Source organism: Agrilus planipennis, unplaced genomic scaffold, assembly GCF_000699045.2.
Source record: "Agrilus planipennis isolate EAB-ADULT unplaced genomic scaffold, Apla_2.0 scaffold176, whole genome shotgun sequence".
Lineage (NCBI taxonomy): Eukaryota > Metazoa > Arthropoda > Insecta > Coleoptera > Buprestidae > Agrilus > Agrilus planipennis.
Window position 1 is genome coordinate 462326 of NW_020442401.1, and position 27080 is coordinate 489405.

Below are 27080 nucleotides of genomic sequence, written 5' to 3' on the forward strand. Positions count from 1 at the left end.
AATAAAATCTTTAATTGACGGAAAGACTTCAAGGATTTTCTATGCTGTATTATTTTTTACAATGTTATATTTATCGTTGTTCGATTTTGATCGTACCAAATGTATGTTAATCCTTGGATAGTATCGAAAAGCCATTTGTTAGTGTCTACTAAAGTAAAATAAACTTTTTCATTGATAAAAACACGAAGGATTTTCTATACTGTAATATTTTGTACAATGTTATATTAATCCTTTTTCGATTTTGATAGTACCAAATATGTTAATCCTTGATGGTACCAAAAAGCCACCTGTTAGTGTCTACTAAAGTAAAATAAAATCTTTAATTGACAGAAAGACTTCAAGGATTTTCTATGCTGTATTATTTTTTACAATGTTATATTTATCTTTGTTTGATTTTGAACGTACCAAATGTGTGCTAATCCTTGATAGTACTGAAAAGCCATTTCTTAGTGTCTACTAAAGTAAAATAAACTTTTTAATTGATAAAGACTTGAAGAATTTTCTATACTGTATTATTTTTTACAGTGTTATATTTATCCTTGCTAGATTGTAATGTTGCCAAATGTGTGTTAATCCTTGATGGTACCGAAAAGCCATCTGTTAGTGTTCACTAAAGTAAAGTAAACTTTTTAATTGATAAAAAGACTTCAAGGAATTTCTATACTGTATTATTTTTTACAATGTTATATTTATCCTTGCTCGATTTTAATGTTGCCAAATGTGTGTTAATCCTTGATGGTACCGAAAAGCCATCTGTTAGTGTTCACTAAAATTAAATAAACTTTTTAATTGATAAAAAGCCTTAAAGGAATTTCTATACTGTATTATTTTTTACAATGTTATATTTATCTTTGTTTGATTTGGATCATACCAAATGTGTGTTAATCCTTGATGGTACCCAAAAGCCATCAGTTAGTGTCCAGCAAAGTTAAATAAGAAACTGAGAACTAAATTAAATATAACAAGAAACGAGATTTGGCATATGTAAAAATTATATTTATAAAAACCGTACATTCACTTATACAGTACAGTTGTCAACAACAACGTTAATTACATTCACTCATATTCGGTTTATTTTGGACCACTATCGTTGTTGTTTTACAGTTACGTTGCAAAAGAAATTGGTTAGCAGTTAAATTGATTGCCAACACTTTTCAATAGGTAACAATAATGAGAAATGTCAGCATCTCCAAGGCTAAACGATTGCATAAATAATAAATAATTAAAGCATAAAATTGCATCTTGGTTCAGTACTTTTTACGCAATTACGTAAACTGAAACATTATTATTCGCTTATCTTTTAATGAAAATCAACTGGAACGGAAACTATTATGAAAAGGACAAAAGATATTTATTTTTATGCATTTTAGGGTTGTCCAACGTTTCTGAATATATTTTTTCGATTCCGTACGAGAATTGGGTAAAGGTCTAGATGATGGTGGTGGGGGGATCGAAAGAGGATATCTCCCCCAGCACTGTACCATAAAAAGTTCGTGGCGGCCTCACCCCCATAAAAAGTTATGGGGGTTCAAAGTTAATAAATATGCCAATTTTTATACATTTCTAGGCATGTAAATATTTATATAGTCATTCTTAAACAATATTCAAAGGTAAAACAAGTAGAAAAATACATAAAAATATTGAGAAAGTTATATAAAACATTATTTAAATATCTTTATCAATAGGGTAGGTTAGGTTAGGTTATCGGTTTTTGTTGTTTTGTGACCACACTCTTTCGATCCCCCACCTCCACCCGCTTGAAAATGTTTGTTTTATTGAATTTTATTTGAATTATTGTTTATAAAATTTGTCAAAATAATCAACTTTCAACACCCATAACGTTTTATGGGGGTGAGACCGCCGCAAATTTTTTATGGGGTTTTACTCTGGTGACCACCCTCTTTCGAACCCCCCTACCCCCACCCACATTTAACTAACATTTTTTGGCTATCTATTTTCTTTCATCCCCATTGCGAGTCCATACCACATAAGTTGTGGTAGTCTTCTTATCTCTTGGTTTAGTGTATGTTCTAGTCTGGACCCTACTTGCTCTCTGTACATAACCATTGCTATTGCCTCTATTACTTTCTTATNAGGGGCCATCATCTACACCTTTACCGAGAATTGTTTATTTGACGTATTCTTTTAATTTTGTTATTTTTTTAAGTTAGCTCATAAATTAAATGATAATGAAATACGTTATTTTCCTTTTACACAAAACGACACCGAATCCAAAAAACTGACCTTCAACATTTACGTAAATATAATGTTTTATTAGAAATCTAACGTCAAACTGCATAAATACCAATACCATTAATTAATAATAAATTATATTACTAAAAACAAGCCTTCTGAAATTGAGTCGGTGTAATTAAAACAAAAAAGTTTAAAACTTTTACAGTTAATTAGGAAATCCTGATCTTTGACATTGAAATTGCGCTTTTTATCAAATTTTATTATGCATACATATTTATTTTGAAACTCCAAATAATTCCGCGAAATGATGTCGAAAAGTTATCAGTAAAGAATTGGAAGTAGGTATGACAAGTGTAGAAATATTGCTTAGTGAAGAAACCACTTCGTAAAGAAAATTAATCAACAACAACCGCTTACACTGCTGACAATGTGTGTGAATTGTGAGGTAAGAAATATCCGATTGTTATCATTTTATCTAACATTATTACAAGATATTCGGAAACTCGGCTTTGACTCGAGCCTTTGATTATCGCTACGGTCAATTTTTCCGAAAAAAATTAATAGAAAATCGAATTAAGGAGACAATTTATAATGAAATGATTTAAATTTCGAGCTAGAGAAAAATTGTATATCGTTAGAAAAATGGAAAATTTCGAGTTGACGTATTTGGAATAAATATAAAAGTTTATCTCAATAGAAATTGCAAATGTTCGACTGTCCTTTATTTTATTGACACACTTTTATTGCTGATGACAATTCAGCAAGCAAATTTATGCAATGTTGACGCTGTTCCTCGATTTCTTCATGAATTACAGATGAATTTAAAATTCTGCAGAAAAAAATCATATTTACTTAGGAATCATTTCCAGTATTTGCTAAAAACAGAAGCGATTGTGACGTACAAAATAAGCGTGACGCAAATATACAAAAGAAAAAAACAATTTTCATTATTTGTAATAGGGTATCACAATAAATAAGTAAAATAATGGATCGCGGTATTTTTTTTCTCGGATTATAATGAACAAAATTTTAAAAATTCGTTTTTATATTTACTAATTGGATACATTATTATTACAATGGAAACCGTTTCCGTTTTGATTTCATGAACAAACACGGATATCACAAAATTTGTAAAAGGACACACAGATAATTAATTATCTTCAACAAATGGGATCAGTTATACCAATATTAAGGCTTCCTATATTTACTTATGGATTCTAAATTGATATACGGTATTTTCCATGTCATTATGGTAGAGAATAATAATTCAGTTGTTATTATCTTAATTACCCATCTAATGTAACAGCATTTTGAAATATAGGAACTTCATTAATATTCTATTAGAAGTAGAAAAATTTGACACTAACAGGGGACGGCGGACGGGTATCTACAGGTGTCACAAAGTTGCAGAATTGCCAAAAAAATTAGATATATACCTAAGTACATCCAACGCCAATGTGTGCCAGGCATCCCTTTTACGTATGCTGCAATATCGAAAGACATTTCTATCTACTGCATAGACCCATAAATTTCGAACTCCACAAATCTTTACTTTTTAAATCTAGTAATTGGATTTAAAATCAACCAGCAGTGATGGAGTAAAATTTAGTTCTTTGCTGTTTGCTTTCAGAGGAATTAACAAAGTCATCTTTCATTGTTTTGATCGTTCTTGTGGAGTAATCATCAGTGTCAACAGAAGTACTGTTTCCAATCCGATGATTTCTTAAGATATGGAAATGTAGTAATGCACGCTACTCAATATCTTCTGTAGAAAAAGCAATTTATTTTCAAAACTAACTACTTCTTTCAGTAATGAAAATGCAGCATTTCTTTTTCCTCGAAGCTTCCGATTTAGTTATTTGAGAACACAGTTGTAGTAACACCATTTCCTTCTTCAGCAGTGTTTTTCCCAGTCTATCTTACAGCTTATGGTATATTTTCGTAGTTGTCTCTTGAGCTAGTCGTATGATTCCATAGTATAGGTGCTCTCATCATCAACACCATTTCCTTCTTCAGCAGTGTTTTTCCGAGTCTATCTTACAGCTTATGGTATATTTTCGTAGTTGTCCCTTGAGCTAGTCGTATGATTCCATAGCATAGGTGCTCTCATCATCATCTCCCACAACATATCCTAAGTTATCATCATCACAAGGTCGTCAGTCCCAAGACTGGTTGGACACGCACCTCCACTGTTTCCTATTCTGAGCTAATCTTCGCATTTCCCCAAAACTAGAGCATCCCACATCTTGAACTATTTGCCAACAGCGATATAATCTAGGTCTACCTCTACTCTTTTAACTCCTTTTTCTGCTTCTAAAATGTTTGAAAACGAGCCCCTCATATCTGAGAAGGTGTCTTGCGAACCTATCTCGTCAATTTCTTAATGACTCCCATAGCATCCTCTGATTTCCCATATCTTCTCATTTCAAGCCTTCTCTATCCACGGTATAGATAGAACACCTTCTCAAGCATGAAGGGCTAGTTGGAAACATATTAGAAGCAGAAATCAGGAGTTAAGTGGAGTAGAAATGGACCTATATATGATCCCTGTTTACAAGAAGATTAGACCGAGCGGCATGGCCTAGAGGTCTAGACCATTGCTTAACATTCGGGAGGACGCCGGTTCGATTCCGGGTCCGTCTGCCTCGGTCCAAGTTTTTCTGTGGTTTCCTTGGATCACTTAGGCAAATGCTGAGGCAGTAATAGTCCATAGATAATCTTTCACTCTCTTCTGTCTTCATTTCGTCCGTCTCATCTTTCTCACCCGAACCACCACCCACCCATTCCCACGATTCCTGAAAGCAGGCTGAAGAGGGCCTTCCGCCCTACNTCTCTTCTGTCTTCATTTCGTCCGTCTCATCTTTCTCACCCGAACCACCACCCACCCATTCCCACGATTCCTGAAAGCAGGCTGAAGAGTGCCTTTCGCCCTACCTTCCGGCATAGTCCGGAGGGACAGCCCGCCCACCAGCATTAATGGCTGGTGGGAATGAAACACCCAAAATTTTTTTTTTTTAAGATTAGATCAGAATAGGAAAGAGTGAAGATCTTACAACTTCGACCCCATGATGATGATGTTGAGAAATATAAAGTCTCGCACAAAACTGACGTAGGTCAAAATACGCAAACTTATTAATATTAATTCGCTATGGAATGAGCAAAACATTCTGATATAAACAACACACCAGCGACCAGCAAAAAGATGACAAATCTAAACTAATTAAGACCCGTAGCATGAACGCCAGCCAAGTGACAACAGTTTCTCGGTTCAAAGTCCATATTTCCTTCGCGTCATAGGAGGAAAATCATCGAAATGTTTACTTAGAAACCTTATTAATGACCCAACACAATATTGACGTGTTTTGACTGGCATCAATTTTTGAAAATATTCAAACGTAATCATTTGTAAAAAACGACGTTGCCTTTTTAACAAGCTTTTAACCTTGATTGGCCATTCATTGATCGAAGGGGGTTCCTGGACGAGCCGAAGGATACAACAGTCACTTTCACGTACAACCCCTTACTTCATTGATCGAGACAGGGGGATAACGAAATCTGCGCAATATACGCAACAAAGACATTAAAATCTCATACTACTTGTTTCTCTATTCTTTGTTGGATATCCAGAGGGGAAATATTCCGGAAATCGTTTGATGCCAAAGTAAACAAAACAAAATAAAATAAATCGCTGATCTTCTGTTTTCAATTGTCGACATCTGCTCACGACGAAGAGACAGCGTTGCCAGATGGTTATTTTGAACAAAAATCCTCTTTTCTCTGCACTGACTCTAAGCTCCTTAAGCATAGAGGAATTTCCCCTGGTCTAGCAACGCTGGCCAATCTAACCGTGATTCGAAATTGGCCACGCCACGAATGCGAGGTTGCATGACATTTTTATCCTCAAATCACCAACAAAAGCGACGTTGCACGATAAATTCCGCATCATAACGTTTACAGCAGCGTCCACAACACACCAACTACAAAATTGTGCTTTGTGGGAGTTATTTGTGTTGTGTGTTCGGTGCCAGCGCCAGTGTGTTGATAAAACGATTCATTTAAAAGCGTCAACGAAAAGCGACACAATTGCAGTTAGTTCGCGAACTTTGCAAATGACGGTACTACAAACTAAGTAGTATGCAATAAATAGGAAGTTTTATTAAAGTAAAAGGTGGACTGTATTTACCAAACCGTGTTCCATTGTTTGTTTTCTCGATCAGCTGTTCTAAGATCGTAGTTAAACTGGCTACGGAAATCAGATACAGGCTTGGCATGTTCCATATTCTCAAAAAATTTATAATTCACACCTCGTCCGATCACTTTTCAGAAAATCACGCTTATCTCTAGTAATTACTCAATTGATAGCGAGTCTAGTTTCTGTAAATATAATAGTTAATTAATCCAGTTTTCAACGTGGTGTACATATTTCTTCTCGAGTACAAATTGAGAAATTAGATTTTAAGTAGTGCTGCTTTTGAAAATCTGTGCTTGAACTGTTACTTCAAAACTCAGGAAAAGTCGAAAGAAGACACATTTAGCAGGGATTCTCAAGATTCCATTGTGGCCGCTCAACCGGAAAAAACAATGACTTCTTTGAACAAAACCAAGATTACCATTGAAGACGAAGATTCCAAGGGTAAGTGCATCACAAAATCAATATCTTTTAACGTTAGAATAAATGATCTTTACTTTTGTCCAAAATTGGATATGTATCGGAACACATGAATGAACGATCGAGGCACCGAGGTGTCCTCAATTCCTGCTTCTCATAAACAACATCCACACTCATACGAACGCGTATGCATATAAACGAAGTTTTTATTATAATCAAACAAGTTTAGAAAAAGCTGGTGATGTCTGTCAGGCTTTTTTGAGATGCTTACGTATGTTCAAATACTTCTCATTAGATACTTCATATAATTATGCTTCAAGTTCCTCATGCTTTCATGATAATGCTCCAATGTTTGCGAAATCAAAATAGAAAGACCTTTTTTAGAAATTGCAAATGCGTTATATCAATTCGATTGGGTTTTTAGAATAAACTAAAATAAAAAAATTCATTGTCTAAAACAAGTACAATAGCGCCATTGTTTTTGACCTATTCAAGGTAATCGTTTATTGGTGGGTAATGAATTTTAAATAGCTTTGTTTTCCACAGAAACGTATAAAGGAGAAATTAACAGCACGATTTATAATTAAATCTACTTCTACTAAACAACTCAAGTTATTTGAGTTGCTTCATCAAATTTTCATTATTTACGTAAATGTTCTAATAAATATACATGTTTGTGTAGCAGAAGTGACCCTTTTATAAGACGTGTAGTAAATAATGTGGTTGACATAGATCACAATCTTTACTTAAACTAACGGATTTATTGCGAAAGTAAATATTTTCTTATGTGTGCAACTACCGAACTGACGAAAACATCATTAATCTTGAATCCTGCGCGATTTTGGACAAAAATAGGAACTAAGAACGTCATCTCTAAAATACTGCGGAATTTCCTTTGAGCATTTTAAAGCACCCATCTAGGTACCTACTAGTATCTATTCATCCCGAGGATGATCAAATAAAAATGGAAAATATTTGGAAATAAATCCTATATGTATTTAAGTTCTGACTCCTTTTGACACATTACCGTTTTTAATTACTCCTTTCTCTCTAGATAAGATAATTAATTTCCATTAAAAAAGAATTCGTTTACGTTGTGTTGTAACATGACAATATAAGTATTCGCTTTATCCAATGTTTTTATCAATGTGAGAATGTCAACAGGATGAAGAATAGCCACACTGACATGTAAAATACTGTCGAAGGCATCGCTTCTAAGTACTGTATATTACTTTTGTTAAATCCATTGCTAAATAACCCTTCAGATAACGATGTCAGACAATATAAGTGCTACATTCCCGTTGTCCTTTACCGTAACCGTATAATCCTAATCTAAGAACCAATTTAGAATGTAAAGAAACAATAAACGAAAAACTGAGTTAGAGAAATGGAGAAATTCGACAACAATAACCAAAAATATTTGAGTTACGACACGAGAATCCTTGTTCGCTGAGGTTGTGTGCGTAATCACTTTTGTACTCTTAAAATAAAGATATCACGCATCCAGAGTATGACAGAAGCTTTGACCTGGCACCTAATGCCAGAATCTTTTTAGAAACGCGTTCCAAAACGAGCCTACGCGCGCAATAACATACCTAGTACACGATCTAGTCGTCCAATGATTTTCCTTTGTTTACGCAATTATCTTTTCCTTTTTGAGACACTGCCTCCTTACAACTGAAACCATTACAAATACGAAAGAACAGAGTTTAAATCAACAAATTCCGTTTATGACAAAAATGAAAAAATATTGTCAGATGTTTGTTTCCTGTCTTTGCTGGAAGTATTCATTGTTGGAGAAGTTATTTTTAAATCTCGCGGAAGTCTAATACTTTTGCATCTTTGTAAAAGAGGAATTGAAGCCAAATAAGCGTAACAATTTCTCACACAAAGGGATTTCCACAGAATAAGAGAGTTCTTTCGGGGTTTTTTACCCTTTAATCTATTTTTAAAGAGTCTTTACCCAAGTTAGAAATTCATTTAAAACGCAAATCCAAAGAAACCTGTCAAGGTGAAAAAAGGGGTCATTCCTCCTGTACGCATACGCACTGAAGGTTAAAAACGAAAGTTTGATGATGATCATCATCATTAGGTCGTGAGCCCGGATACTGCTTGGACACATCACATCAACATCCACTTCTTATTATCCTGAAACAATCTTCGTATTTCCAGAAAACTAGAATATCTCACACTATCTGCGAATAATAACCCAATCGAAGCCTTCCTCTCTGCCATCGTCGCTCCTGTTTCTGTTTATTATAAATCTCTGATTAAGCCCTTCATGTTAGTACCCGATTATCTTATCTTTCTTTTTCTTTATTATTATAGCATCCTATGTTCTTTTATTCCAATGCCTATCCTCATTTCCAACTTTTTCTATCCACGGTGCCTTTAACAGTTACCTCAGGGTTACCAACTGGCTAGTTTTAGTTCGGAGACTCCAGAAAAATTATATTTCTTCTCCGGACTCCAATTCATAAAAAATAATCTCTGGCTTTTTCAATTTTTATGAAAAACAAAATTGTTCTTCTCAACTACTAGTTGAGTATGTGTAATTATACATACAAGTAAGTTTTTTTTTACCTTTACATATTTATTACATAGATGTCTCCTGACTTATTCCAACGATCTCCGGGCTTTCTAAAGTTTTGTGTTGGCAAGCTTGATTCGCCTATACCATCTATCTCATACACTTCCAACTTTTTCATGAAAAATCCACCGTTCCAATCTTTAAGTTTTGAAAGGAAAAAGACCGTATTATTATCTGTAACCGATTTTGAATAACAGCCAAAAACGAAAATTTGCTTATATAATTTTGACGTTTAAAGTTATAAAAAAACACTACAGATTGGTTCCCTAAAATAATAAAAAAATGCCACATTCCACAAAGATTTGTAATAATTATGAGACGACTTCTACTACCATAACTATTTAATAATATTTTATCCACGGGTTCCCGTTTAAAACTTACAGCAAAACGCAAATAATCTTGTTTAGAAAAATTAGGATAAAAACCTATAAAAATATTTGAGCAAGTCGTCGATTAGATAAAAGGACTATCTTCGCAGTATACAAACTAATTATTGTAAACAATATGAATAAGTCCTGAAAAACGACGTATTTATTAAACGTCTAGCGACTACAATAATAATAACCCGTACAACAATACAATAATTTAAATGTATGTAAAAAAAGACAGCATAAGCTACTACACGAGTAACTTTGTATCTTAATCTATTTGAAATGATAACTTCCGATTAGACACTTTCAAAAGTTTCAAATGAGGTCACTTTCATGAACAGATGTTTACATTATAAGATTAAGAAAAGTGCCTTCTGATAATAATTCAAATTTGATTTCCACATAAGCAAGAATAATCTACCACGTGGTTCGAAAGAGGTTATTCGAAAAGTATACCATTCGGTAGATACAACGAACAAGTTGAATCAGAAAGCTTTTTTTGGCGTGAATAAAGAGAAGTAACAGAGTAACCCCTTACATTCGATAGGTGTGGATAACAATGGAAACAAAAAATAAAAAAATAAATTATTGTCGATTAAAAATTTACTGTAGTAATTAAAAGTAACTTAAAAGAAATACTATTTTTCTTACCATTAGTAATGGTCCTTCGAGCCGGATTCGAGATACTTCATTTCTAATAATACCTTTCGATACGATGAGTATGTAAATTAAACAATAAAATAAAAATTCATTCAATAAGTGCCTTTGTACTGCAAGTAAACTGATAGTAAATAAGTTAGACAAGGTGAAAAGGATGTCCAAACTCATCTTTATTTAATTTCATTGCCACATTTTTGAATCAGGAATTGAATAAACGTCATTAATAATTAAATAAATAATTCTAGAAGAGAATGTTGTTTATTTAAAAAACCGATCAGTGATTATTATCCGTAAAAACATTTCACTTTTCCATTAAAAATAGCGTTAAAAATATACGTAGATACAAGACATATAATTCGAAAATTTAGTGGAATGTAAAACGGCTAATTTTAAACGCTTCACTAGCTACCTATTTCGTAGAATATTATTTGTCAAATATGTGTAGTTTCTAGAATATTTAAACTGTAAAATGTAAGAAAACTTGGCACTAGCATTAGTCAAAAAGTCTAGCAAGCTTCGTTTAAATAAAACAGTATACAAACAATAATTGGACCGAAATAAATCTAGTTGCATCATAAAGTTAAATTTACCTTGGACTTTGGTACTAGATTTTGGATGTTCCGGCGGTTCGCTTAAGAGATTTCATAATAAGTATTATCAATTTAGAACCATCTAACAAAGCAATAAAGATAACTTACTTATGGTTTGTCAGCAATTTGTATTGTATACATGTAAAGCAAACTTTTTTTCCATTTTAGTCTAATAGCTTAGCTATTAATTGTTCATTTATTCAACCCTTAAATTAATTTAAAAACCAGTTATTGATTATTATTTACCAGACGTAAGAAAACTATACTAAAAAACCAACGTGTTGTGTAGGTAACTAATCTTTTTATTTATTATTAACGTTCATATTTCTAGTACCTGCAAAAATTAAGTTCCAATATTACAAAGCAAATATTTGCTATAAATACAATGCGCTGCGATAAAAATTAACAGCTCAGTGTTAAGTCGACGTTTACATATTTTGTCAAAATTGAAAACCGCTAACGCAGCACGTGATGTTGTTTTCTTATCAGATTCTAAATTTAGCTCATTGAATAGCAAAGAAGTTCTACTTCTACAAAAACAGTCCTGACCTTGAATGTTGCTCACCTGATTTTCGTCTCTCTTTGTTACAGGGGCTCATGCCTACCGCAAGCCACCCCTTCGTCAATTTGCACCCTTACTGGTTGCCATGGTTGGTCTCCCAGGCCGAGGCAAGAGCCTTTTAGCCCGGAGGCTCAACCGATACCTTAACTATACAGGGGACACAACAAAAGGTTCGTGTCCTCTAAAAGCGGTCAAAAAAAATAAAAAATTTAAAACCGACTTTTTAAAATCGTAAATAAATGATGATAGTTGAGTTTTAATTTTTGAAATTCTCCTTCCTCAAAACAGTTTTCGACATCAGCGACTACAGAAGGAAGCATGTGCAGAAGTATGCTTCTCATGAAATGTTTAAGGCTGACAATCAACCGATGGTACGAATTAGGCAACAGAGTTTCAGGGAAGCTCTAGAAGACGCCGCTGCTTGGCTTCAAGAAGATGGAAATGAAATTGCCATCCTTGACGGTCCGAATGTATCTCGTCAACAAAGACAAGACATCTACGATCTCGTTTATGGGCAATTGGGTTTTAGAGTCATGTTCATTGAATGCGTTTGCGAAGATCCAGTCATTCTCGAACGCAACTTCAAGGTAATTGTACATAAGTCTCCTATTTTCATCAACAAATAAAACTAAAGATTCGTTCCGAAATTTTAGGAAATCTTGCAATACAGCGCAGATTATCGCGACATGGCGACAGAGCAAGCCTTGACAGATCTAACATTTAAAATGGCCCATTACAAGGCCCAGTACGAATCTCCATCGTTAGGAAGTCAATGGGAACTTCCATGCCCCATGGTTAAACTTTTGGACGGCGGATACGGAGGTGTTGTTGCTCATGGAGTTAATGGCGTTAAAGAAACAAAGATCCTTGCCTACATTTCAACACCAAGACTGACACAACAAACTCTTTACTTTAGCAGGGTAAGAACATATTTATTCCTTGGATGAAAGGTATCTAGATGTTCAACTATTATTTTTATTTCTGCAGCATGGAGAGAGCGAGTTCAATGTGATTGGCCGCATCGGTGGTGACGCTCCATTATCACCAAGAGGCAGAATATACGCCCAGGCTTTGGCCAAACATGTTCATGCCCTCAATTTGCCGTCTCTCCAAGTTTGGACATCGACCCTACAACGTACCAAAGCTACAGCTGCAGGCATCCAAGCCCCACAACTACATTTACATGAATTGGACGAAATATATTCGGTATGTTTGAAGACAATGCCAACATGCAACGTTTCCTTGAGTACTTATTTTGTGTATTTGTTTCAGGGCGATTGCGAATGCCTGACGTACGAAGAATTAGCAGAGAAATTCCCACGGGAATTGGCTCTGCGTGATCATGAAAAGCTCAAGTATCGATATCCCCGTGGGGAATCGTACATAGACGTGATGCAGCGGCTTGTGCCACTTCTTCAGCAGTACGAATGTGAAACCAACATTTTGACCGTCTCCCATCAAGCAGTTCTTCGCTGCATCTTGGGATATTTCTTGGACGTTCCCTCAGAAGAAATCCCGTACTTCCACGTTCCGTTGCACACCATTATCAAACTGACGCTGCACGGTTACTCTTATACCATGGAAACGGTCAAAATGCCCATCGAATGCGTTGATACTACAAGGGCTAAACCGATTAACTGCTCCATCAATAGGACTCCCGAAGACGCTCTTATGACTGTTCCTGCTCACCTAGACACCTTGCAAAGCCTTAGCACCCTCACTCCATGCACATAGCCCTTAGAGCCTCGCACAGACGCATTTAAGCTTCTTAGCTTAGATTGACTCCTAAGGTTTCTGCTATTGCCATGAAAAGTATGCGAGCGCTGATAACAAGTAGATACTTACTTACTTACTGAGATGAGTAGAATATTGCAGGATAGTATTTTAATGGAGTAGCATAGTAGTACTAGTAGTATCAGGGGCCGTTTAAAAAAAATCGTTGATGTTGATGATAATTGATTAATTTCGAGTAGAAAGCTTTTGTTTGTGCAAGTTTGTTTTGTGTCAAAATTGACGCTAAAGAGGAATGGGCTTTCGAAATGAGATGAATCTCCTTTTATTGTAAGAAAATGCCCACATAAACAAACTTGCATCGGATGCCTTTTATCATCATTGCGAGTTGACGACTTTAGAACGCTTCCGGTTGGAAAAATGCATTCTTTCGGTAATATTTATTACTGTTTACGTTCTCTTTGTTTCGTGCAATTTGATATGACATTTACAAAAGTGGATTGTTGTGAAGAACGCTGCTATTTATTATTATTTTTCTTTTTTTTTTTGGCAAAGGTTTCTTGCACTTCGTTCATTTTCTGTAGTAATTGTAACGGTTGAATTGTTTTCGTCTTTTTTTTACTTATTCTTTTATATAGCATTCGTACGTATTAAATGTTTATTTTAATTTTTAGCTGTGTGTTTCTTTTTTCCCTTGTTTTGGATCGTAATGAACGTTCTTGCCAGATATATCGTGTAATATGTATTTCGTATTAGTTCTTAATTTAATAACGGTTGTTTTATAAGCTGAAGGCGGAAAAAAGCACTGCTAAAAGTAGACATTTTTTGGTAAACTACTATGTAGTTAACAACAAATAGCCACTATGGCCTGGGGTTAGGGCTGTTTAAAAGCAATAATAATAAGTAATGACAGTGTTATTTACCCACACTGTTGTTGTTTACCCCTAGATTATCTTTATTAAGCAAAAATAGACCTGGGGCAATAAATTGTTTATTATTTATGAACACTTCTTGGAATCGTGCAGTGTATCACAGCTTTCTAGGAATACTTATAACGTAAATATTACAACTTAATTTGCAGCCATAGTGGTGAAAGAATAATTAAGAATGAAGGTTTAATGCCTATGTAGACATGAATATTAACAAAAGTCAACTAATAATTATTATAATTATTAAACATTAAGCCTCAGTATACTGTAATTAATAAGTACCATTTATTAGAAGTTCTGTGATTATATAAACGCATTTTAATGATAGTTTAGGGTAAGATTGACTATGTACGAGTTTGCGTTCATAAAAATAAATTCATTTTTAGAAAATGGCATTTTCGTAGTTCCTTTTTTTTCGTTCCAAAAGGGAGAGAAAAACCCTTATGGAAAACTTATCTGTAGTTATACTGAATTTATCTTTAGCGAATATTTTTTAAAATATGCTTTATTGTCTTTACTAAACTGGCGGGGGGTGGGGGAGGGTGGTGGTGGTGGTGGAAAATGCAAGTGGAATACCAGGAGCAAGTTCAAAATGGTTTTTAGTTTTGATCTACAATTTTTTTTTACATATTACCGAAAAAGTATCACAATCATTATGTCCAAAATTGAAAAAACTTATTGCAAATAAGACTGAAGAATAAAACAGTGTCTCTGACATTTATACATTTGAAAACGAAATAAACACTATTCATTTTCACAGTATTGCAGTATTATACCTCGGAAAATTGTAAATAAAAACAAAATAAAAGGAAACGTTTAAATTGTTCGAAATGTGATGTTACAGAAGAATGATGAGGATACCGTAGATAGAGAAGGTTAGAAATGAAGAGGTATTAGAAAGAATAGGAGAACAGAGGACTCTATGGAAGTCAATAAGAAATAGGCGAGATAGGTTTTGCCATTACAATCAATTGATTTTATTAATATTTGCGTGGTACTATAAATAAAATAAACGTTTAAAGTATATTTTTTTTTTAATATTCTAAAATTAATTTTTTCAAAATTCTTGTATAAATTTTAAATTACAAAATAATTAGTTTTGTAATTCTTAGATTATTTTTCCTAAACAGAATACCAGTTCATACTGGATGTTTCTGAAATAAGTAGCAAGCTTAGAAGCTAAGAGATAAAAAGATTGTAAGAAATTCAGACGAAGTTGTAATCTAAAGCCGGCCCTGGGCGTGAATTGGCAGCATATAGAGGAATTGCGATAAAAACTAAGGAACTACATCGATTAAAAATGTAAACAGTGACGATTGTAAAACTAATATAGTAAATATCAACAGCACACTGATATGCTACATGCTGTGACACAATAATCTTTAGATGCTCATTGTCAGGGCCGGACTGTATCTTCAACCATGTTTTTCTAGAAAACGGTGGACTTTTGAACCACTAAACATTTACTTAATTAACTCGCTTTATAGTGCCCTATTACCTCCTTCAAGGTTGCTACTAATTTCATAAACACCCTGTATATGTACTAATGAAGAACTTAAGTTTGTTTTTTTTGTATATTTAAAAATTTGGACAATAATTGAAGCAGTCGAGAGTCTTATCAACTTTAATCCATTACATTTTTAATGTATGCTTTTACGAAAATTACTTCAGATAATCTCGTATTTTCCGGAAAACTTTATTAATTTTACATTCGTTATTCACCACCTGGAAAGTTCACACGTATCTATTAGTTTTTACTATCACCACTCGTAAAACTGCAGCTTAACTCTTCCCAGTACTATTCTACACACCTTTGCTGTTATCTTATCGGAATATTTATTTATCATACATTTTATAGAGCTAGATGATTAAATTATTTTTGAGACATCGTCCCCAATTAAATGCTTCCAACAACGTTTAGCAAAGATGCAATGAAAAACATCTAAAATGAATGTAATCGGTGTGATTTTAATCTCGTTTTTAATTAATGTCACTTCGTCACAAATACTGCTCCAATTTCAGAAGTTATGTGAAGATGCCAGTGAAAATTGCGAAACGTGCATTCAAGCTCAAACATACTGCCATTGGTGTTATCAAGCGGTAAGTTCCACGCAGGGAGTTTATTTAAACTGTTCAAGATTTAATTTTTATACGATCTTCTTTCAGAATTTTCATAAACCAAGATGTGGTTTATTATCAGTATTAAAATCTCAAGACTGCGAGAGTAATTTTATCGTTGAAAATCCTGGAAACTCATCGGCATTGGAAATCGAAGACAAAGATTTTAATGACGTTACCAATCCCGATAATATTTATGAGTCAGTTCAAATAAGGCCACAGAAAATGAAGATTAAATTAAGGAAAGGTAATTACGACCTTGTTTATAGAGACCATTTTGTTATAACGACGTTAAATCTAAGCCCTTCAACTTAAAGGATACTTTAGTACAAAATTCATGTGGCTATAGCGACTTCGGATGTAACGCCGAGTTCGGGTGTAGCAACTGTTTTTAGTGAATCATTTGTGACAAATTCTTATTGTTAGTGCAGATATAGCGACCTGAGTAGGCGGCCAAAGATACAAAGGGCTTTTTCATCTTTCGTTTAAATCCACATAGAAGGTCAGCTAGTGTGGTGACCTTTACCGTTTGCTTATAGTTGTTCTAAGCGTGTACGTTAAAATGGTTCATTTACAAAGTGATATTCTGAGTAGCAACTGTGTTTAGTAAACTTTTGAATAAATATGACTCCTAGATGCAAAAAAGGCAGAAATCATTTCAAAATTGAAAAATGGTGAAACTATACATAAATTTACGTATCTTTTTACCTTCGCCTGTAACGACTTCCGGATATAACGACGAAATTACAGTGGTCCATTCATCGTTGTTATATCCGAAATTCACTGTAATTAATTAATACGATGATGATTTTTTATGTAATTCACCAGCAATGTAGTAATTTTTTTTATATCATCTCAGGTCAGCCGTTCACATTCCAATTAAAGTACAGACTAGCCAAAAATTATCCTTTGGATCTTTATTACTTAATGGATTTGACGTATACAATGGAACAGGATGTCGAAACCATGACTAAGTTGGGTGCTGAGTTGACAAAACTCCTCCAAGAACTCACCGAACACTACAGTGTTGCATTTGGTTATTATTCTGATAAAGTAGCAATGCCTTTTGCGCTAATGACTCCCAATGCTCTCAATAACCCATGTGTTTCACTTGCACGATCGTGTAGAAAACCGTTCGATTTCATACACAGGCTCAATTTTACCAATGATATCGATAAATTCATCAAAACGGTAAGAAAGTATTCGATAACAGCTGAATAATTTGATTTTATATTTTGGGAAAATGTCACCAGATAGAATTGAGTAAAACAACGGCAAATTTGGATAATTTAGAAGGTGGATTTGATGCACTGTATCAGATTATGGTATGCCAAGAATACATAAAATGGAGACAAAATTCCAGGAAAATTGTGGTGGTAGCAACTGATGGAATAATTCATTCAGCTGGGGATGGTATTCTGGCAGGAGCAGTCAAAAAAGTACCAGACAAATGCTCCCTTGATGACAATGGAGTATACTCTGGTTCACTCATATACGACTACCCATCTTTAGAAGAAATTTACAGGAAGCTCTTGGATGCAAAGGCATTTTTTTTCTCCAAACAATATTCAAGTCATTATTTTTGTTTTATATATTTCAGATGAATGTATTGTTCGCTTCTAAAGCTCAAACTTTGCCCTATTTCCGACGATTGAGCAATGCGATACCGGAAGTTACGTATGTGGGAGAGCTAAAGGAAAAGTCAGAGAACGTGTTAAATTTGGTCAGAGAGGGATACTTTCACGTGGTGAAAAACGTCAAGTTTTTAACACAATCGGACAATATTGACGTGAAATTCATGTCCAGTTGCAACAAACCAGTATTCCTTAACCAATGGAATGTGACAGATACTTGCGACAATGTCGACCAAGGACGAGAATACATTTTCAATGTCACTTTGGAACTGAAGAACTTACCAAGTAATAAATTGGTAGGGAATGTATTTGTTGTACAGATATTGATCATCATCATCATCATTATAAGGTCATCAGTCCTAAGACTGCTTGGACACGTACCTCTTCCTTCCTATCCTGAGCTAAACTTCGTATTTCCCTAAAACGAGAACAGCCCACATCCTTAACTATTTGCGAAAAGTAATCTAATCTAGGTCTACCTCTACCCCTCCGAACTCCTGTTTCTGCCTCTAATATGTCTCTGACTAGACCTTCATGCCTCAGAAGGTGTCCTACCAACCTATCTCGCCTATTTTTTATTGACTTCCATAGAGTCCTCTGTTCTCCTATTCTTTCCAATACCTCTTCATTTCTAACCTTTTCTACCCACAATATCCTCATCATCCGCCTATAACACCACATTTCGAACGCTTCTAACCTTTTCTTTTCCGACGCTCTTTTCTACAGGGAGAAACACTTGTAATAGAAGAGCAGAATATAGCTGAAAATTTGACAATCGAGATAGAATATATTGGGAAATGTACTTGCAATTCTGAATTGGACGGTCGTACAACAGAATGCTCCAATAATGGTGTAAAATACTGCGGGGTATGCCTGTGCAATGAAGGCTGGTAATACGTTTTAAAACTTTTATTGATAGCCATAAAATTTATACCAAAACATCTACAGGAGGGGAAAAGAATGTGAAGAAAGCTGCATAAAACAAAATTACGATGCATGCAGAGAAAAGAACAATACGTTTATTTCAACTACATGCCATGGCAGGTGAAGTATTTTGTAGATTACCCACGTTTGAATTTTATTCAAAAAAGATAATGAAACAAAAATTATTTTAGAGGAGACTGCGAATGTGGAAAATGCATTTGCGACACAGGTTTTGTAGGAAGCTTCTGTCAGTACAAGGAATGTCCAAAGTATTTTGATACATGTTTCTCTATCTGACATACAGTACCATAATATAATATTTTTAGAGGAGAAAATGGTTTAGTGTGTAGCGGTGATTTCAATGGATTTTGCTACAATGGGGAATGTACTTGTTTACCGGAATATGGAGGTGACGACTGCTCCTGCTTACTGTCCCAAGAGTTCTGCATGGCTCCCAACGACAAAGAAGTTTGTAGTGGAATTGGGTTCTGCAAATGTGGAAAATGTCAATGTCCAGAATCTTATAAAGGAACCTATTGTGAAAAATGTTCCAATTGCACGGGATTATGTTCCACCTTCCAGGAATGCGTTATAGCCGCTAGTTCCGAGATCAATGCCAAAGAAGCTTGCACTCTTAAAGACGGAACTGTATACACAACCAATTTCGTAAACGAAGAAATTAAAGGTAAAGATCATAAAAAGTATAAAGATCCGTTACTACAAATTTGTTATTTTCTTCCAGATGACACCAAATGCTTCACGCAGTATTTGCAAGAAGAGAACAATTTGGTCTGTACAATGGACTATGTTTACGAGATAAGAAGAGACCACATCGTCAACATCGACATTTATCGTCACAAATGCGTAGCAGGTGCAAATAAATTAAGACAAGCCTCGATCTTTGGAAGTATAATAGTAGCATCAATTTTGGGTCTTGGATTGATGGCCGTGGTTTTGTATAAAATGAATATAAGAAGGAAAGAGAGAATAGAGTATCAAAGGTTCGAACGCGAACTTGCTGAAGGGACCATGAGGCACGGAGAAAATCCGCTATATAATTCACCCATTAGGGTATATCAAATGCCAATGGAACTTCGAAACATAAATAGAAAAGAAAATTGAATCTTCAGCCACTAAGTTTTTGGTGGGTTCTATTTATTGAGGAAAACGAAGATATAGATATGGAAAAAGTCTTTTTTACTTGTTTTTCTATGAAGATTAAATGCAATTGTTTCGTAATTTTATATTTGTTAACTTACCTTTCATATAGCACAATAAACAATTTATTTTATGTCGAAGAAAACAGTTCATGATAGTGACCACTTTTTTTATTGATAATTCACGAAATAAAACATACTCATAAATTATGTTTACAAAATATACATAAATACATAGTGTACGTTGACACAAGTCAGTTCTTGGTGATGCCACCCTCAACTTCTTCCCCCGAGTTTATATCAGAGTCACCATCGTCGTCGGCAATATTTTCTCCTAACTCTCTCAGTCTATTTTTATACTTATTAAGTGTAGCATCTTGATCAGTCAAGAGCTCCAAAAGGTCTTCTTGATCTTTCAGAAGTTTCTCCATTTCTTCAGATTTTATTTCGTTGTCTACCTCCAGTCTCTTGACTTTTTCTTCTAGTTCTTGAATTAACTTTTCGTTTTGCATATTGGTAGAAGTGGCATCAGTAGAAACTGGCAACAACTGTGAAACATCCGAATTTCCACTAGCCGCAGCAAGTTGGGCTTTAAGGAGCGTGTTTTGGTCTTGAAGTTGCGAATTAGTTTGTAATACTTCATCCAATTGTGTCTAAAAAAAAAACAACTTCTTATCTTGAACGAAACCTAAACTGTCTACTGACCTTCAAATTTGTGTTCTCTTCTTTTAATTTTCCGAGTTCTGCATTTAAATTCTTCATCATATTATCTTGTTCCCTAATCAAGTCTTTATACTGTAACAGCAATCCGTTCTCCTGCTCGCTCAAACTTAATTCTGTCATACCATTCGACAACTGTTTTTGAGCACCTAATGTCTGAATAATGACCCCTTCCAATGCTTTGAATAATTTACAGAATTCGAACTCGAGTAACAGATCGTTGGAATGTTTAGCTTTAATTTGGGGTTGTTTCGCAGCTTTCGCGTAAACCTCATGCCGCGACACCTCTGCCAATTTCTTGACGTACGTTTCGATTCCAACCCTTTTTTCTATCAGCTGCGATAGATTCTCCTTGGAATAATTTTGAACGGAATTGTCGTTATAAACAACACAGATGCCCATTAAGAACGCGCAAAGACCTTGTAACACTTCTTCGTTGTTATCATTCTCTGTTGCAGAGGTCTGAGCAGTGAGAAACGCCATAGCGCCAGGCACGTTCAGGAACATCTTTACTGCCGGAGCACAGTGCGACATCCACGTAGAGAGCAACATCAGCATTCCCAGTTTCGACTGGAGCTTTGATGCTTGTTGCATGAACAATGCACACTGGTGCAAAAGACTGAAAGGTTGAGATCCCACATTTGTTGCTAGTAGAACTCTTAGAAGTTGTTCCTTTTGCGCGGGATTGTCAATTAACGTATGCGATAGAGCAACGGCTGAAAACCAATTGCTCAAAGGATCGGCGTTAAAGAGACCTCCACATAAAAGCTGACCAGTCGTCAAGGATGCATTGTTTGACGTACTTGGGAGTAATGTTTGGACCACTTGCTGTTGGCCAATTTCGTTTTTATAGAGAAAGCATTGGAAACAGTAAAGCACTGCACAACGAAGCGAGAACGGTTGTTTTTCGTTTACCATGGACATAAGAAGGACCACAATTGCTGGTCGAGGAGGAGTTGACGGAGCCATCACGCCCGCAAAAAATTCCTGATTATTTAAATTACCTCTAATTACCTCACCTAAATAAACAATAATTATTTCTAATATGTATAATATACCGGTTGTATTANCCATCACGCCCGCAAAAAATTCCTGATTATTTAAATTACCCCTAATTACCTCACCTAAATAAACAATAATTATTTCTAATATGTATAATATAACGGTTATATTACTAGAATTCTAAACTCATTTATTCGTAAACTATTGAATAGAAACATTGAAAGCAAAAAGCTCAACGAGTGGCTTAAGAAAGGGAATTTATGTCAAGATTAAATAAATTATTAGAAGTTACAGTACAGGTGAGCTATTCTGGTGTTCACACCAACGAGATTAGTATACGAGTACCTAGTTGTCTTCACTCACATTAAACGGTTCATGGGACCGTACAAAAATCTCATGGGAGTGAAAAGTAGAATGACCGACCCTTCAAGATGCATATTCTTATGTAAGTCATGATGGTACATTCTACTTCCGCCGAACACCAAACGGGTTTAGACCATTGCATTCGGGAGGGCACTGGTTCCTTTAGGCATCAGTCTATCCTCGTCCAAGTTATTTGTGGTTTCATTGGATCAAGGTAAATTCTGGGGTAGTAATATTCTATAGATAATCTTTCTTCTGTCTTCATTTCGTCCATCTCATCCTTCTCAGCCCCTAAACACCTACCCAGTCCCAAGATTCCTAAAAGGAGACTGAAGTGGGTCTTCCGCCATACCTTCCGACGTAATCCAAAGTGACAGTTTGCCCACCGGCATTAGTAGTTTAGTAAGAATACATGATGAGTAACAGTCTCGATATCCAATTGAAGGCCATGGTGAACGTTACAATTAAATAGATGTTCGGCGGAAGCCGCATGGATATCGATCATGATGGCTTCATATGAATATGCCTTTAGGGTGTAAACACATACACACAGGCAATCGCAATAGGAACTTAACATGAGAGTTGCGAAGTTACTTACCCACTGTATTAATTGTTTCAGTAAGAATGTCTGCTGGAACACCATTGGCCATTAGAATACTGCATAAGGCCTCCAAAATATTAGCATTGCGCAAATTTTTCTGACATGAAGTTGTTATTTGTGCAGAATTGTTAGGCGAAACTAAGGCCCTAATTAATTGAAGTACACAATGAATATTGGATACTTTCTGAGGACTCCACCCCACATCCTCAATATTCTCAGGAATTGCTAGCATAGGCGCCATACGTTGAATGTATGAACCCTCTTTGAAGAAATTTATGTTGCTAGTGTTATTTTTTAATAAATTTAACATTAATAATAAACAGTCCTCCACCACAATACCCCCGTCAGTGTAACCTTCTTCCTTTATTACATCAAAAAGTCTATCAAATGCATTTTCAAAAGCGACGATCTTTTGAATATTGGCGTTAGATTTGGTCAACTGAACCAGTAGAAGTAAAGCATCATTTCTAATGATCTCTCTACTATCAGACAGTAAATCCATTAGCCTGGATACTCCCATTGGACTTACAAGAACTATGTCTTGTATTTGCTTGGGCTTATTCACCAGTAATGATGTCAGTAGCCTAACAGCTGGCCACCTAACACGAAAATCGTATTCTTCCAAAAAGTTCAGTACCAGTGTTACATTGTCAGGGTTTTTAATAAACATTTCAGTAAACTGTTCTCCAACATTTATATTAATGTGGACATTGTTCCTCTCCTCTTCTTCATCAAACCTCTCAGGTGATGTTATGTTACATAGGGTGTCTAAAGCATACCCAATTATTTCACAATCGGCCCTGTCAGTCTCGAGAATTTGATGAAGTGCATCCATTCCATGGGCCCCAACTTCCACCCTATATTTTTTTGATAGTGCTTTGAGTGCTCTGCAAGCATCTCGCCTGTCTTCCAGCAATGTGGAAAGTGTCACGCGATCTACCAATTTGTCGACCTGTTAACGAAATAAATGTGCATATGAAGACCGTATGTAAACAAAAATTCCAAATTTTTATTTACTATTTCGGCTCCTGTTGGCTGGACGCCAGGCTGTTGTGTTCCCAATACTGATTTCAGACCACTTTTGAAATACTCCATTGCAAAGTGTTTAGTTTTTTAAAAAGTCTATTTAAATTTCTACCATTTGTATTATACACGTCAATTTTACATAAAATTTGAAAGTAAAAAAATGTTAGGTTACTTTATTACTAGTCCCTCATTAACGAGCAATGATCGCACCGTAACCGCCGCAGAAAACTTCGTGCAGAAGGCCTTGATTTCCCCAGATTCCACCAGAGGCTACTACGTTCACCGTTTATGACTTCCTATAAAGCAAACTGTCAAATTTAATATGCAGTCGCTTGTGGCGTGGAGATTAACATGAAACTTTCGAAAATTCCTTAAAAAAAAAGTTCCAATGCCAAAGGGAAGTAAAAAAGGTAAAGGTAAAGGTAAGGGCGGAGTTTATCCCATAGATGAAACTAATCCAAACTTGCACTTTGGAACGGGCAATTTTCAATTGCCGAATGGCGACAAATACAGCGGTGAATACTGTGCCCACAAATTTGGGATTGTATGGCGTGAAGGGCATGGGACTTACTTCACAAAAGAAGGCCAATCATATGAATGCCAGTGGAGTAAAGATAAGATTGTTGAAGGAAAAGAAATCACTATCACTTACCCAACTGGCGAGATCTACCACGGGCTTACTTTGAAAGACAAATACGAAGGACCAGGGACATACTACTTTGAACATACAATGCCGATTAGCTGCATATTTCGAGGGAACTGTCCAGTGGGGCATGTGGTATTGGTTGACCTCAATGGAAGAGTTTGGGAAGGTAAACGATGTACCTATTTATACAAAATAGGCTGCTTACACCAAAACAAGGATCAACTAGAACGTAGCCAAATTGGCAAAAGCTTTCGCGACCAGTAGGTGAACTGATGCTGCCCTGATTGAGGTCTAAAGGTTATCGTCGTTTCCTAACGTTTCTCTAGCACGAGTGGAGAACTCCTTCAGAGGTATTTCCATCTCTGATGCTGGATGCTGATTGTCCACAAATCCAACACACTACGTTCTTTAGACCGGAATCAGGACTCCATCAATGCAATGTAGTCCTTATAAATCAATTAGAGGCTTAAGAGATCTCACATTCTTTCAAAATTTAATATGAATAATGCTTCAAGATTAACAAAATTTCGCATTTAAGGAGATACAATGGCGAAATATGAAGGAGCCTTACTTTTACCGGAGAATGCTTTATATACCCAATTAGATGAAGAAATCGGAAAGGGACAAGTAAAACGGCAAGCGCTACTGGAGACGATTCAAGAAGGAGAGGAAATAGAGGAAGAAAGCGCTCAACCTTCGGAACACACTGTCTTTATGAGAAAAGATAAGGTTGAAAATGATATCGATTTCAGTGCATCGGAATGGTGCCAAAATTATTTGCGCTTCAAGGAGATGAAGGCGACTGTTCTGGAAAAATTAGAAAACGATGAAGAACTTACTTGTGAAGAATCAGAATGGCACGAGAAGTATTTGAATTTCAAAGAGAATGCCTTTAAAAGACGAATTCAACAGAGGCCGTCTATCGATGAAGTGGATACTACGTTATTAAAACAACTCTACAATGGCGACAACAAAGAAAAACAGATTCCAATTCCAACCATATATGCAAAGCAATTGTTAAAGTATGTTCCGGTTGAGAGTGAAAAATGTGGCGAAGACGACTGTGTCTCGACGAACGATCTACCTTCCATATCATAAAATCATTTTGTGGTGTATTTAATGCAAATCAATTTTTAATGAGAAAACAAATAAATAAAAAAATAAACGGTTTACATGTCTTATTTCCTTTCAAACCGAGCTAGTCTCCATTCCTACTCCGAAACACATGAAACTTCATGTTTGCCAGTAGAAAACATTAATTATATTAGCATTCGCGATAGATCTGAGCTTTGGGAGGTAAATAACAAAAAAAAAAAAGGTTTAGCCGTTTAATGAGCTAGAAATGATTAGTGTGAAAGTTTGTTGCGGTATGCGAACAGACATTTTTACTCCCGCTTGGTTACTTTTACATACTACCTACAAGAGAGACCGATTAAAAATTTGTACGCGTTTAATGGTATTATTATCGTATAATATTAACGAGTGCAGCGCAACACCATGCGGAAGAAATAGACATGTAGGTACCTGTAAAGGATGCGAGTACTCCTTTTCAAACGAAAGCTGTAGATGCTGGACAGAGATAGATGAAAACAGGAGTGGGTGCGGTGTCGGTCAGCAAGATAGGTGCACCAGCAGACGAGATCAAAGATAGGGCAACTCAGTCAGACCTTCAGAGGAATCGAACTTGAGGAAGAATAAGCTCCGACGTTAAAAATCCAACCCTACTATTGAGTGGTTTGAGAAAGTCATTTAATCAAAATCTTATGAATTAACAAAGAAGAAATACTTTCTGAAATTAATTGAAAGTAAAGACATCTAGGCAAAAGTTAGGATATCTATCGAGTAATCAGGGTTCATCGAATATATTAGAATTTAAGGAATCGACAATGCATAAAGAAGCTGGTCCACTTTAATTGGATTTTGTTTCAATGGCTATAAACCCAAAACTAAAACCTCCTATGGTGAGCTTTCAGTGTCTATGTATTTCTGCATATGTGGCAGTACACATTTGATGCTATCAGTTAACATTAACAGAAGTTGTGAAAGGTCCTTATCCACATCAATTCGAGGTGGGGTCGCAGGGTTGACTGGAGCATCTGCTTACACCTTACATAATACATCCGCATGCTTTTTGATCAATGGCTAAAAGAAATGCGAAGAACCTTCTGACTTGTCTCTTTTGAGTAATTTATTGATGTTCATTCTACGACTTCTCCACTCAACATTAAAGTGAATGAATTTTATTCAATTAAAATTGAATTCGCTGACGCTTAAAAAGTACAGATATGGATTTAATACGTGTTTCATATATTTATCAAATCATTTTTGTTTTTTTCCGGCTTCCAGAGGAATTAAGGAAGTTCAAGTGATTGCGGTGACTTGAACACTGAGTGGTATGTTTCTGGCAAAGGTGTCGTGGATGATCTAGAACTCACGCCATAATAATTACAAAAAGTGCCCGATCGAGGCCCGCCTACACTCCGTCGGCTTAGAACAGTCGAACATCGTAGCAGTGACGGTGAACAGACAACAGGAGAATCGCGCCACTGCTGCCGTGTAGTGGCGAACCTGTTTACTACCGTCGCCGTACTTGCCCCCCCACCCTGCCGCTTAACTTAACCTCCGTTCGTCGTAAGGGGCAGGTTGGCCAC

General features: G+C 35.6%; 4 protein-coding genes across 4 annotated transcripts; 3 read left to right on the top strand and 1 right to left on the bottom strand.

Annotated features, from left to right (window-relative positions):
- The first annotated feature begins 2541 nt into the window (after positions 1-2541).
- Positions 2542-13982, top strand: LOC108737256 (6-phosphofructo-2-kinase/fructose-2,6-bisphosphatase). The gene is made up of 7 exons (XM_018469993.2): positions 2542-2641; positions 6706-6829; positions 11608-11748; positions 11867-12165; positions 12232-12498; positions 12566-12784; positions 12851-13982. The coding sequence occupies exons 1-7, from the start codon at positions 2624-2626 to the stop codon at positions 13310-13312; spliced, it is 1530 nt and encodes a 509-aa protein (XP_018325495.1). The 5' UTR covers positions 2542-2623; the 3' UTR covers positions 13313-13982.
- A 1955-nt stretch (positions 13983-15937) lies between these two features.
- On the top strand, positions 15938-20205 carry LOC108737251 (integrin beta-nu). Its single transcript, XM_018469988.2, has 10 exons — positions 15938-16338; positions 16405-16603; positions 17216-17547; positions 17610-17900; positions 17957-18286; positions 18717-18880; positions 18939-19034; positions 19106-19183; positions 19241-19599; positions 19657-20205. The coding sequence occupies exons 1-10, from the start codon at positions 16186-16188 to the stop codon at positions 20034-20036; spliced, it is 2382 nt and encodes a 793-aa protein (XP_018325490.1). The 5' UTR covers positions 15938-16185; the 3' UTR covers positions 20037-20205.
- A 21-nt stretch (positions 20206-20226) lies between these two features.
- On the bottom strand, positions 20227-23947 carry LOC108737250 (general vesicular transport factor p115). Its single transcript, XM_018469986.2, has 4 exons — positions 23775-23947; positions 22755-23709; positions 20777-21810; positions 20227-20724 (listed from the first exon to the last, which is right to left on the bottom strand). Exons 1-4 carry the CDS (start codon positions 23850-23852, stop codon positions 20326-20328), a joined length of 2466 nt encoding a protein of 821 aa, XP_018325488.1. The 5' UTR covers positions 23853-23947; the 3' UTR covers positions 20227-20325.
- A 123-nt stretch (positions 23948-24070) lies between these two features.
- Positions 24071-25592, top strand: LOC108737255 (radial spoke head 1 homolog). Its single transcript, XM_018469991.1, has 2 exons — positions 24071-24595; positions 24968-25592. Exons 1-2 carry the CDS (start codon positions 24172-24174, stop codon positions 25525-25527), a joined length of 984 nt encoding a protein of 327 aa, XP_018325493.1. The 5' UTR covers positions 24071-24171; the 3' UTR covers positions 25528-25592.
- Positions 25593-27080: the final 1488 nt, after the last annotated feature.

What these genes read in the sequence shown, in the direction of transcription:
- LOC108737250 (XM_018469986.2), bottom strand. Translation starts at nt 23,852, where the DNA reads ATGGAGTATTTCAAAAGTGGTCTGAAATCAGTATTGGGAACACAACAG. An exon ending in AGCCAACAGGAGCCGAAATA is followed by an intron (nt 23,710 to 23,774) that starts GTAAATAAAAAT and finishes TTTCGTTAACAG; the next exon opens with GTCGACAAATTGGTAGATCG. An exon ending in AAGAGAACACAAATTTGAAG is followed by an intron (nt 20,725 to 20,776) that starts GTCAGTAGACAG and finishes TTTTTTTTTTAG; the next exon opens with ACACAATTGGATGAAGTATT.
- LOC108737255 (XM_018469991.1), top strand. Translation starts at nt 24,172, where the DNA reads ATGCCAAAGGGAAGTAAAAAAGGTAAAGGTAAAGGTAAGGGCGGAGTT. An exon ending in CAATGGAAGAGTTTGGGAAG is followed by an intron (nt 24,596 to 24,967) that starts GTAAACGATGTA and finishes TTCGCATTTAAG; the next exon opens with GAGATACAATGGCGAAATAT.
- LOC108737256 (XM_018469993.2), top strand. An exon ending in TACAGGGGACACAACAAAAG is followed by an intron (nt 11,749 to 11,866) that starts GTTCGTGTCCTC and finishes TCCTCAAAACAG; the next exon opens with TTTTCGACATCAGCGACTAC. An exon ending in TTCTCGAACGCAACTTCAAG is followed by an intron (nt 12,166 to 12,231) that starts GTAATTGTACAT and finishes CCGAAATTTTAG; the next exon opens with GAAATCTTGCAATACAGCGC.
- LOC108737251 (XM_018469988.2), top strand. Translation starts at nt 16,186, where the DNA reads ATGAATGTAATCGGTGTGATTTTAATCTCGTTTTTAATTAATGTCACT. An exon ending in TCGATAAATTCATCAAAACG is followed by an intron (nt 17,548 to 17,609) that starts GTAAGAAAGTAT and finishes AAATGTCACCAG; the next exon opens with ATAGAATTGAGTAAAACAAC. An exon ending in CAGTACAAGGAATGTCCAAA is followed by an intron (nt 19,184 to 19,240) that starts GTATTTTGATAC and finishes TAATATTTTTAG; the next exon opens with AGGAGAAAATGGTTTAGTGT.